This window comes from Lissotriton helveticus, chromosome 3_1 (assembly GCF_964261635.1).
Source record: "Lissotriton helveticus chromosome 3_1, aLisHel1.1, whole genome shotgun sequence".
Classification (NCBI taxonomy): Eukaryota; Metazoa; Chordata; class Amphibia; order Caudata; family Salamandridae; genus Lissotriton; species Lissotriton helveticus.
In genome coordinates this window covers 333,928,170-333,940,927 of record NC_136061.1, presented here as the reverse complement: position 1 = coordinate 333,940,927, position 12,758 = coordinate 333,928,170, and the positions used below count along the sequence as shown (strand labels likewise).

Below are 12,758 nucleotides of genomic sequence, written 5' to 3'. Positions count from 1 at the left end.
TAATAGAATTGAAAATTCTTGGCACGAATGTTAGCAAATTTTTAATTCTATGGCAGGATGGAGGCTCTGATTATGCTTGTTTAAAGCTGATCCACCACTACAGATGCAACATCAACAATAGGTTTAAAGTAAAACATCTTGAACACAGATTCAGAGGACCAATCCGCAGCCCTCAGAATGTCATGAAGACTGGCACCCATAGAAAAGGCTTTTGAAGCCATAGCTCCCCTAGCGGAATGAGCCCCAAACAAGGAAGTATCAATGCCCGCTTCCTGCATGAGCCAACGTAACCAACGTGCTAGCGTAGCTGGAGTAACAGGTTTGAAAGGCTTTTGCAAAGCAATAAGAAGCAGACCCTGCAAATCATGTCGGAAAGATGCAGTGCTTACCTCGTAATCCTTGATACACTGGACCACACACAATTGAGGGTTGTGAGGAAAAGAAGGATAAGAAACGGAGGAGGTGTTACATTTCGTTTGTTTAGAAATCACAAAAGTGACACCCTCAGGGGAGAACGTGCGACCAGCGAGGTCCAAAGCCCGCACATCAGAAACCCGTTTGCAGGATATCAAACTCAAAAGCATAGTCAGCTTGGCTGAAAGTTGTTTACGGGACAAGAAAGAATTGGAAGGCCAAGAAGAAAGAAAACGCAGTACAACAGACACATCCCACAAAGCAACGTATTTGGGACAAGGAGGTTTAACCTTCCTAATGCCTTTCAGCAACTTAGAAATCGAAGGATGTTCTCCCGCTGGCTTGCCATCAATATGAAGATGACCTGCCGAAATGGCAGAACGAAAGGTATTCACAGTCCTGTAAGCCAGACCAGAAGAAGCCATGGAGGCCAAGAAATTGCTAATCAAAGCGAGTTCTGCTGAAACGGGATCCACCGACCGCTGTGAGCACCAATCACACCAGCGTTTCCAACTAGACGCATATCGCTTGCGTGTGTTGGGGGCCCAAGCTTCATTGATAAATCGGGTAGCGTCTCCCGATAATCCAGGGACTTGCCAGCGTCCCCCGAAATCCTCCAAGCTACCAACAGGAGCTGACCCGACAACACCAGAGGGTGAGCATTGTGAAGAGGATCCAAAAGCAGGTTCCACATGTGTGGAAGAAGGAGCGGCGTCGAGCAACTCATCTCCAGAAGAACTGGAAACCACGCCTAGGCCCTCCAGAGAGGGGTGATCAGAACAAGTTCTGAGGAGAAGTGACGCGCCCGGGCAAGAACCCGGGAAATCATTATGAAAGGAGGAAACGCATAGCACAGGAGAGGAGGCCAAGGCTGGAGAAACGCATCCGTAGCCAGGGCCTCCGGGTCTGGGCGCCAGCTGTAAAACTGGGGAAGCTGGGCGTTGAGACGAGAGGCAAACAGATCCAGCTGACAAGACCCCCAAATGCGAGTCAAGCTCCGGAAGACCCGAGGATGAAGCTTCCAATCGCTGAAGTCGCGTAGATGACGAGAATTCCAGTCCGCAATCTGATTGCAGACACCCGGCAGATATTCTGCAATAACTGTGATCCTGCGTTGCAGACATAGGTGCCAAAAGTCCTTCGCAATCTCCGACAGAAGCTTCGACTTGGTACCCCCCAGTTTGTTCACATAACGAACTGCAGAGACATTGTCCATTCTGAGAAGAATGCAACAATTTGTCCGATGAGGGGACAAACACCGAATCGCGAAGGAACCCGCCAGAAGTTCCAGGCAATTGATGTGCAAAGACAGTACCTCCGGTGACCAATGACCTCCCGTTGCCATCGCACCACACCGGGCCCCCCAACCCCAGAGGCTGGCATCGGACTCAATCACAACATCGGGAGTCTTCCCGAACAGCGCCCGGCTGTTCCAAGACTTTATGTGGTCCAGCCACCACAACATCTCCGTTCGGGCACCCTCCGAAAGGGGAACATGATCGGAATATCGCAGACCCTTCTGAAGATGTCTGATCTTGAGACGCAGAAGCGCTCGATAATGCAGAGGGCCCTGAAAGATCGCTTGGATTGAGGAGGACAGGAGGCCTACAATGCTAGCCACTGAGCGTAATGAAACAGTCTGCTTGGCCAGAAAGAAACGCAAGTCCCTCTTGATGGACCTTATCTTCTGTCCGGGCAGAAGAAGTTGGCAAGAGACAGAGTCGATCTGAAAGCCCAGGAAATCTATCGACTGAGATGGAGAAAAGTCGGATTTCAGAGGATTGATCAGGAAACCCAAAGACTGTAAGAGATCCATGGACCACTGTAAGTGAGAACATAGAAGGAGAGGACACTGCGCCAAAAGAAGGATATCGTCCAAGTAGACTATCAGACGAACTCCGCGAGACCTCAGAGATTCCATGACCGGGCGAAGAAGCTTCGTGAAACACCACGGAGCTGAAGACAGGCCGAAAGGAAGAACCTTGTACTCGTACCAATTGTCGAGCCATTGAAATTGAAGATAACGGCGGTGAGGGGCGTAAATCGGCACCGAGAGATAGGCATCTTTGAGGTCTAGACGAACCATCCAGTCCACCTCCCGAAGCAGGTCTCGCAGAAGATGGATGCCCTCCATCTTGAAATGGCAGTATATCACTCCGCCCTTGAAATCCTTAAAATTGAGGACCAAACAAGACCCTCCCCCTTTGCTTACGAAGCCTCGGGGATGAGGAGTCGTGGACACGATGGCCCCTTTGGCCAGAAGGGAGTCGATCTCTGCGGATATAACCCTTCGATCTTGTTGGGAAAAAACAAGAGGGTGAGGCCGAAGATGCTGGTGAGGGCGAGTGTAAAACTCTATCTTGTACCCTGTACCGTCTCCAGCACCCAGGCATCGTTTGAGAGCAATTGCCAATTGTGTAGAAAAAATTGTATTCTGCCCCCCAGAACCACATTGGAAGCGAGAATCAAGCTCACCTGAGGCGGAATCTTGTCGTCCTCCTTGGTTACCGTTGTAACCGCCTTTGCCGTAGTTTCCTCTGCCTTTCTTGGAGGGATAGAAACTTGACTTATTATAGGAGGTAGATTGATTTCCTCTCTGGGACTTATTGCCTCGCTGCGTGGCCTGATCCGCGCCATGGCCGTACGAACGTCCCCTTCGTCCGGCCCTGCCAAAAAGTGGACGAAAGGCTCTACGGAGGTTGGCCTGTGCTTTATCCAATCCACTGAACATGGACACAAACTTCGTCAACTCTTTGAGAAAAGGAGCCTCGAAAAGCAAGCCCTGAGCCTGGGATCCCGATTCCGAAGACGCCAAATCAGTCAGCCTTGAATCTAGCTTCATGAGAATGGAACGGCGTCGTTCAATAGATAAAGCACAGTTTGCATTGCCCAGAATGCAAACTGCGCTTGGGACCACCCCACTAGCTCGTCGGGGTCAATCATAGCTCCAGACTCCTTAGCTCGGTAAGCCAGATCAAGAATCTTCGTGATAGGCCCCAACAAATCAAAAAGCTTCTCTTGGCATGTGCGCCAAGAACGATCCAAACCTTTAGTGGGATCCTTCGATTTTTTTTTTTCATATAGGTGATCATTGTCGTATCCACCTCAGGAGTGACCGCAAGTTTATGTGAGAGATCTGGGCGAGGACACTCAGAGCGCAAACGCGCCCGCACATCCTTCTCAAAAGGGGTGCAAATGTGTTGCTGGACATATTGCGCCACCTCAGGTGAGGGCAGCCATGAGGAGGAGTTCGGATGGATAATATCCGATGGATCAAAAGTCAAGACTTGTGGTATGGAAGGGGCATCCACAAAATGTTCTTTCCTGGCCTTCTTGGAGGGAGGCGGCCTCGAAGGCTTCGAAGAGGATGTGGAAGAAGATGTTCCGTTGTCCGAATCAGATGAAGGAGTATCATGGGCAGGAGTAGGACGTTTTTTAGCTGCAGGTGCAGAAGATAAAGTCTTTGCCAACTTCGCAAAGTCGGAACGATGGGGGTTCTTGGGCGACTTCTTACCGCGCCCAGAGGAAGGAGGCAACCAGCCCTGTTGCGCAGCATATTCCGTCAAATGCCGTTTCAAAGGCGCAATCGCCTGGAATAATGCTTGCCCCATAAATTCATCCATGGATGCAGAAGGCTCCTCCTCATTAAAATATTCATACCCCTCTTCATCATAGAAATCAGCCATGGCGACAAAGTCTGCACAGCAGTGCCCACAAGAAAAAGTTTAAAGTATGGAAACTTGTTTAAATATGGCCAAAGCCGAATTTGGGGGAGTGGTACCCCTAATGCAAGCCAAAAGTGCAGGAATAAATCCTGTCAAGTAAAGTAATAATAAGAGTGGAGGGAAGGCTTGCACTGAGCACTCTAGGCAGAGCCTATGCAAAAATTGTTACAACCCCTTAGTCTATACTGCAAAAGGGGCGTCAAGGAGCTCAAGCGGCAGGGAAATACTGGGCACGTCGAAGTAAATACTTGAAAATCCTCCGTGTGAGACGAGCGCTGGCTGGAATGCGCGGCATCACCAGGAGTAAACAAATGCTGTCGCGCATGCGTGAACAGCTGACTGCCGATAGGAGGGACGCGCGACACATGCGCGTCTCTCCAGCTCCGAAAACTCCCGCTCCACTTGAAACAAAAGGACGCTGCACAGCGCGTCCGTTAGAGAGGTGACACATGCTCTCTGGAAATGAGGCCGAGAAGCCGAATGAGCCGCAACAAAGCCACAGAAAGACCACGCGCCACACACAAACGGCAATAGGCAATGCGCTGAAAAGGAATGAAACAAAGCGCACAAGGCAAATACAAAGCGCACAAAGCGGTCAACAAATGCACAGTACCAGCGATAAGGCAAGTAACAGTAATAAGAATAAAGGCACTTAACTGGCTGCAAAGCAGCAAAGAAAGAGGAAGTTATGACCTCTGTGACCCTATTTATACTAGATGTGTACTCATGGGTATTGTAGTTTTCTTCTTTACTGTGTACTGATTGGCTGCTGTCTCTTCAGTAAAGAAATAGAGAAAGCATAATCGGAGCCTCCGTCCTGTCATAGAATGAGTAATCATGACATTAAGAACAAGTAAGAATGACGTGGTCAGAGGGTTACACAAAGAAAGGTTGCTATGGAAAAAGGAATTAGACTTTGAAAAGTTAAAAAAATTGCCACGCTGAAAGCTTGGATTTTGACCACTGTTCACCCCCTAGTTTGGTGCATACTGACTGAAAGGAGACATATTTATTCAAATGTAAACAGCAAATGTATTTTGGTGTGAGGTGTCACCCTTAAATTCATAGGTACGACTTCGCTTATGTAATATATAATTTTGCACCGACACTTGCATTGACAGCATCAGTATGACAATGAATGACCAAACAACGCAAATAAGTATTTTTGGACCGGTGGGTAAGTCACGTTAGTCAGCTGGTGCATTTTTTTAAATTATTATTATTATTATTATTTTTGCACTGGTACAATGTTTTGTATTCTGACTCCAGGGCTGAATTGATAACTTTATTAAGAGGGTGATGTTAATTAAACAAAGGGAGACTTAGTCAAAATTGCTTCGTGAGCTGAAAGTGACTGGATTTCAAATAGCCCAGGGAACGCCAATCATAATATGTTATTTGATGCACACAACAGAGGAAATCCACAGACCAACAACGGCGAAGACATTGGGGGTGCTGCTGTCTGGTGGAAAGCAGAAGTTACCGAGACGTAGCTCGGAGCCTGTCTACACTTACTGCGGCGGGGCTTGCATCACTTTAGTCCCCACAAAGCTGACAGGCGACAACCATGATGAAGAGGGCTCTTGCACTCCGCATTCTCGTCCTGCTCGTCAGTGAGTAAATTTTATGTTTCCCACTTTACAGGTCTAGTAATTCTGCATGGCCATACATTATTTTGCACTCACGTTTGTTTTTAGTAATGTTGGTTTCTTATTTTGTGATTAAAAAAAAAAAAAAAGCTCACCAAGTGAACGAACTGGATGGACGTTTTATAAAATAGTCGTGGAAAATGATACACAATCAAGGTTCTGTGGAAGCAAAAAACTCACCTTTTGCAGTAAAATCTCTCGCAAAATCTGCCCTTTCAAGATGAAGTTAAACTTTCAGTGCTTCAGAAAGAAGTTTCAAGCTTTGTCATTGCTGTGTAACTTCGTAAGGGAAATTGTAAACTCACACACCCTTAATTTAACACCCAGAAAAACCTTATCCATAATTCCCAGACAGGCAATCAAAAACACAAATGCCAGTTTTCTCGCCTCTTTATCTGTGATGCATGCCCCCATCACCTTGTATTATTAACATTCTGACGTAACATCTACCTTCATGAACTGCAAGGAAGGATGGGGTTTTTTTCAGAACGAAACCAGGGGCCATATTATCAAGGCCCGGTGTTAAAATTATCGCCGTTTTATCGGCAGGAAACTACCGATAAAACGGCGATAATGGGCTTGATAATACGCCCTTGTTAATTCCCATAGAAGCCCATGTTAACACCATAACATGGTCTTCTATGGGAATTAACAAAGGCGTATTATCAAGGACCTTATCGCCGTTTTATCGGCAGTTTCCTGCCGATAAAACGGCGATAATTCTAACACCTGACCTTGATAATATGGCCCCTGATTCCTAAGTAACTTCTTTAAAATGTCGACAGTATTTGAAGTTCATGTCTAGGAGCAGTAAATCTAGTTTTGGCAAGACGAGTTTAAAGCATTGAGTCTGAGTTGTCCACGTCTATCTACAAAAGGTGCAGAGGTTCCATATATTCCATGTTAGATAAGAATAAATACATGGGGGCATATTATCACGGGCCGGTGTTAAAATTATCGCCGTAAATTTTAACACCGGTCCTTGATGATATGCCCCAAGGTTCTCACAACAGTGCAAAGAGTGCAGCTAGGCTGGGCCTGCTGCATTTCAACATCGATGACGTTCATAACACGACTGCTTTGCTTATCCATGAATTAGGCATGTATTACATTTAACAAAGCATGAACATCCTTTTGATCTAATTATAATGGAATGCTGTGAAATGTATTAAACTAACTGATTTCAGGAAAGTGTAAAGCTGGATGTAGAGTTGATGCTTAGAAAGCGGTGGAACATATTTCCAATGTGGACTGACATCTAATTAAGTGCATTTTTTTAATGGAAATGACAAATAAAAGTTATCTGTGAAATATGAATTAATTTGTTGAAATTCGATTGCAGGGACGCTTTGGTGCGCTCGTTGTGTCTAGAAACTTTTAGAACAACGAGCCGAGTTAAATATATTCATGGTAACTGTGGGAGAAGTTGCAAAGGCTGCAGCTTTGCAATTTTTGTCTGCGTGAAGCTTTGCAGTCCTCCGGGCTGACACCGTTAAAAAAAAGCTGTCGGTGAAATGTGGCCCCGTTCTGCAGTTGGGCTTTGCCGCCTGCTGTGATGAGCCGGAAGCACCTGGCTCACACCTGCGTAACATATCCTTCCACCTCCTTCAGAGGTCACGTGGGGGATATCAGAGAACGGGGAAAGGAGCGATGGGACCGAATAATCGCCATTCCCCCACTGGCACTCAGTTGTCAACAGGGAAACTCGGGGGCATATTAGCAAGGAACCTCGTTAAAATGTATTTATTTATTAAATTTATTAAAATGTATTTAATTTATTAGCCCGTAACTTGCAGCTGGACCCATTCCAACTACATTTAGAAGCAACAAACTCTGGAAAGGACCTCTCTATGGACGATAACCATAGTATGACCGGCAGTCAATGTAATTGATTTCAAAATGACAAATGTGATCATTTCTAGGTATACCACAGATAAGTGGGCAGCAGCATTTGGAATCACTGATTGATTAGTTTTCCTGGGGATGATGAATAGATGGTGTTACATAGTCAAGACAAGATGTATAAGTGCATTCATGATAGGAATATAAGATCTATCTTCAGTTACCAGGAGCATGTTTCTAGTGTTTTAAACTGAAAGAAACAAGAACTTATAAACTTAGGACCAAGATATCGACTGGAATCCAGATATGCCTAGACTGCATCCCACAGGGGAAAGAACGGGGCAACGGCATATCACGGTCGGCCGAAACAAGTGCTCCGAAGTTAAGCGCCTCACAGGAAACAGACATTCCATTTTTGAGGGTTCAATTTCTTTTAAAATTTGTGACATTCACCAGCTTACTTAATGTAGACTGTGTGACAAGGCTGGGAAGGAGGTAAATGACAGGCAACCGCAAACCCAAATATCAACTGTTTTCATTCATGCACATGTACACTTTGTCACCAACCTGGGTTATAACGTGGGCTATGGAACACATACACATGTTGAATATAAGAGGCAATAGTATAGTCTTGGGGGAACACCTTAAATGAGAGCGTTGGATTTTGGATTTATAAGATGGTTATGATACAGTTTGTTGGCGTTCTGTCAAGTCAGAGACTGACCACATCAATACACTGACCGAGACACCTACATACCTAAGCCTGGTACATAAGATTGTGTGATCCCGGGTGTCAAATGCTTTAGAAAGACCAAGACACAAATACGACTATAGTCTAGGACAGTCATCCAAAACTGAAACTATTACAAATTCTGTATTTCTTACGAGCCGAACCCTGCCTTAAGATGTCAGGAATGCTTTCCCCTCCATAATAGTTTTGAATTTAAGCAACACCATATTTCTAGAATATTTTGTACCAATAGGAGAGCAGTGATGCAATTATTCAAATCAAATCAGTGAAAGGTTTTGTTTTAACAGAGATGCTACTAACCCTATTTACCAAATATCTGGAAAAGGGACAGATTTTAGTGATTTGTTAAAGACAATCAGCAGTTTATTTGGAATCAAAGTACTGAAACTGCATAACCATTTATCCGAGCGCAATGGGCGACTAGTCGCAATAACATCTAGAAGACATTCGTCAAAATAGTTGCAAAACCACTCAGTCTAGAGGGGCTGAAGTCCAGCACAGGCAACATATGACACATGGATGGTTTTGAAATTCCTTCTGAAGTGATGGTATCTCTTAAATTTGAGATTTTATTGTAAAAAATGGAAGTTAAATAATTGTGCATGATCTGTGATGGGAGAATGTGAGCAGAGGCATAGGAGCAGTGATCGTTAATAATTCAGAATATTATTTTTAGTAGATTCGATGCTTGAGAGATTCTGTTGTTATAATATGCTGTTTTCCCTTCCTTTATGTTCTGTATATACATGTTGGACTTCAATAAATGAACTGATACAAGTTCAGGACAGTACAATTCTATCCATTCCCTTCTGTTTGACGAGTTTCTAATTTCCATCTGCCAACCTCAGGGAAAACCAAGTATTTGTCTTTTTGTCAACATGCGACCTCATATTATGTAAAGGATTACACTCGTCTTGTAAGATTCGCATAAGAGTTCAAAGTAAGACATTAATATTAGCGCTGTCCTACTCCTCATGACACTTCTTAAGTGTAATCATAATGTGGGAGGCAATTATACTTGGAGATATTTTCTACATACCCATCAAGACACTGGGCAAATCCAAAAATCACACAAAAAACATTCGGAAATTCATACAAAATCTAGATGGTATTCTCTATGATGCCAAGTATAAAGTTGAAAATATTATTCAAAATATTAGTTACAACTGTATTACAGACATGGTTTTCACATTTCTATGGTTAAGGTTGACAGTGACACAAGAGTCCACTGGACAGAATTATTGAAAACATTATAGAAAATATTAGTTACATCTGTATTACAGATGCGGTTTTCACATTTCTGTGGTTATGGTTGAGAGTGACACAACAGTCCACAGGAAAAGCCATCTTCAAATCACCAATAGCCTCGTCTCAACTGAGACCAATAAGCACTAAGCTTTGCAAAATAAGTCTTCAGGTAATAATACCAGATATCTTGAAAAACAAATAAAGGGGGACAAAGTTGTAAGAAGGGTTCAAAAAATGATCTGGAATAATTTGAATGGGAATTCTCCAAGGGACGTTTGTCTGTGAAAAACTCAAACACGCATTGGCAAAGTCAATTGACCCTGGTTTTCTATTGCCCACGTTTGTGGCGTTGCAAGAAGAGATGGGCGGAGGTCTGTACTAGTTGCCATTGACAGGGTGCGAGCAGTACTGAATACCCTGCAGGGTAGGAGGTGCTGGTGTCAACTATGTGCCACACAACCTAAACAGGATTTGGCCCGTTGTACCTTTTGATGCCACCCAGACAGCTATTATTTTAAATAATCCTTCTTTTGTAAGGCACACCATCCTCCCCATATACTTGCCTACTCTTGGTCAGCTGAGGAGTACATAATGTGATAGAGCACTGTATGTTCTATTAAATGAACTAACTATGTCACTCTGTATTTATGCACTTCTCCCTTAACTTACATAGTCAGATTGGTACATTGTAGGTATAGTTATATATTAAAGTTCATAGTTAGTATAGTTACATAGTAAGTACACATAGACAATAGCTACATAGTTCGCATGGTTACATAGTACAGTTAACACAGTTACTCATTTAAACATAATTAATATATGGGCATAGAAGCGTTGTCAGTAAAGCTGCATAGATACAAACTATATTTGTATAATTATATTGTCTTTACAGTTGCTTTGGGTCTGAGTAGCAACTAATAGGAAGTACATAGATGTACCTACGCTTGCCTTTTTCCTGAATTTCCTCGAATAAATTACTTACTCAAAGAAAAGCCTTTCTGAAACATATACTTTTTAGTACTGATTAGGGACATACAGCATATAAATCTGGAATCATGCTGGATTTTCAAAATAACCTCTAACCTTCATAATCTTTGAATGTAAGTTTTTTTATGTGGAAATCCCGAATGTCTAGCATGCGTCAAACCCTAATTAATCTACGTGGATATCACTGAAGTAGCTAAATAGTATATTTGCCCAGTAAAATTGCTGGTATAGTTACAAAATTAGACTGTTACAATAGATTTGCAATTAGTGTAGTTCCATCTGCTGTGATTGTATGGTTTCTTGCCTAGTTACATTTTTCATAGTTACTGTGTGTCTGTGTGTCTGTGTGTGTTTGGGTGTCGGTGTGCGTATGTTATAGTTAGGTTAAACAACAAAAGAGTGATCAGAAGTGTGCTTTATCAATTTTTCGCAGTAGTGACTCCTCTAAGGGTTAAGCACACTAATTTATACCAAAAGAGGAAGGCGGTGAAGGGTTAGTGAGGGGGGATATATCAGGTTAGTAAAAAGAACCCTCACTCACCGACCCGGTCGTTGACATGCTTCATCATGGGGTTCCCACCGGGTAGACCGAATGTCTGCCCGGTGTGCTTCAATGCCTGATGTTACAGTGGAGCTGGTTTCCTGTGATTTTGAGAGGTGCAAAAAAGGAAAGTGATTGTTTGATGTTAAAAAAAAACAGCCAGTGTCTCGAAAAAAACTTTATTTGGAGACTAGACTGCCTTCATTTAAAACGATGTAGTGGACGCCAAATGGTTATAAGTTTGAACCATTAGTGTCCTTGAGAAATGGTCGACATGTTTCTGCTCATTGTTGGCTTAGATCAGCCGAGCTTTCATCAGGACCAGTGTGCACCCCTGGCGGTATACACTCACTAAGGTGTATCCTAACCTAGGGGTGTGTAAAATCAGTGTTCCAAAACTCACGGTTACAATGGACCGTCCTGGAATTTCCCAGTGTCCAAAAACCCGTGTCAAAGCGGGAGTTGTCGCTTCCGTGGGCTCACGGCCGGGATATGTTTCTTCATGCCAAGTGAAGAGTTAATACTTGGCAACTCCCCTCATATAAACCTGTCTCCGGCTGCATCCGTGGCCGAATATTCATTCGGGCCACGGATGCAGCCGGAGACATGGGTTTTTGGACACTGGGAAATTTCTAAAGCCTTGAGCCTAAGAGAGCTGATAGTCCATTCTCTTCTATAGGTGCACAAGTGTAAAAAAAAAATGAATGCGAAGATGGATTTAGGCATACCATATTCCTGATTAAACATAGAAAGTAGACTGTTAACACGGTGTCAATACCCTGAAAAGCTTATACATTCAATTAAATGTACATTTAGTAAAATAAAACATCTATATATTAAAGTTTAATTATCCTCTTGTGAGTCCAAATAAGCTCATCACTCTTTCTTTTGAAGCAAATGTCCAGGTCAAACGCCTGTATGTGTCTCGCTCTGGTGTGCAGGTAGCTCCCTCTATTGCATGAATATTTTATGCTGATCTCAACACAGTCCTACTGCCGTACGTTCAAATTCAGAAATCTGTAACTATAACCCATTTTAGGCAGAGAGAAAACGTACAGCACATGTATTGCCAATTATTCATCAGTGTTGAGCCCCTTCCGGGCATTGGCATGTTGTTCGATGATATATCATCATTCTAGATTTCTAAGAGCTCTAATTCTATCCACCCCCTGGCATTTAAATAGAATCTGTCTATGCAATGAAATTGTAACCTATCTATGCTACTCTTCAGCTGCTCCTTGAAGAGAACGGCTAGAGCAATCAACCTTGAAGCTAGGGTACCGGGTTCCAGTCTCGGCAGGGACACTTAACATCCTGTGATTCTGGGCAAAATGAATGTGTAGGTCTGTAATGCAACTGGTGCTTATGTAAAACACTCTCATACTTTTGGGTCGAGTTCGCACTATATAATGCTCCCAAATAAACGTGGCATGCACCCGGGTAGGTAGGAACCTGATAGTGATGACTCTCATGTGTTTTAATACTCCCCTGGTTGTATGGCGCTACATACATTCCACTCTTTGCATGGGCAGGTCAGACAATATATTGCATTGTCTGAATTACAAGTTAAATATTTGGTAATACGTTTTTCTCCACATCCA

General features: G+C 43.5%; 1 protein-coding gene across 2 annotated transcripts in view; it reads left to right on the top strand.

Moving 5' to 3' along the window:
* The first annotated feature begins 5,571 nt into the window (after positions 1-5,571).
* Positions 5,572-12,758, top strand: part of ITGAE (integrin subunit alpha E) — an 844,898-nt gene continuing 837,711 nt past the window's right edge. For both annotated transcript variants that reach the window (XM_078679953.1, XM_078679952.1), the window contains exon 1: positions 5,572-5,752. In XM_078679953.1, coding sequence (XP_078536079.1) covers positions 5,707-5,752 — 46 coding nt within the window. In that variant the 5' untranslated portion in view covers positions 5,572-5,706. The remainder of the gene's footprint in view (positions 5,753-12,758) is intronic.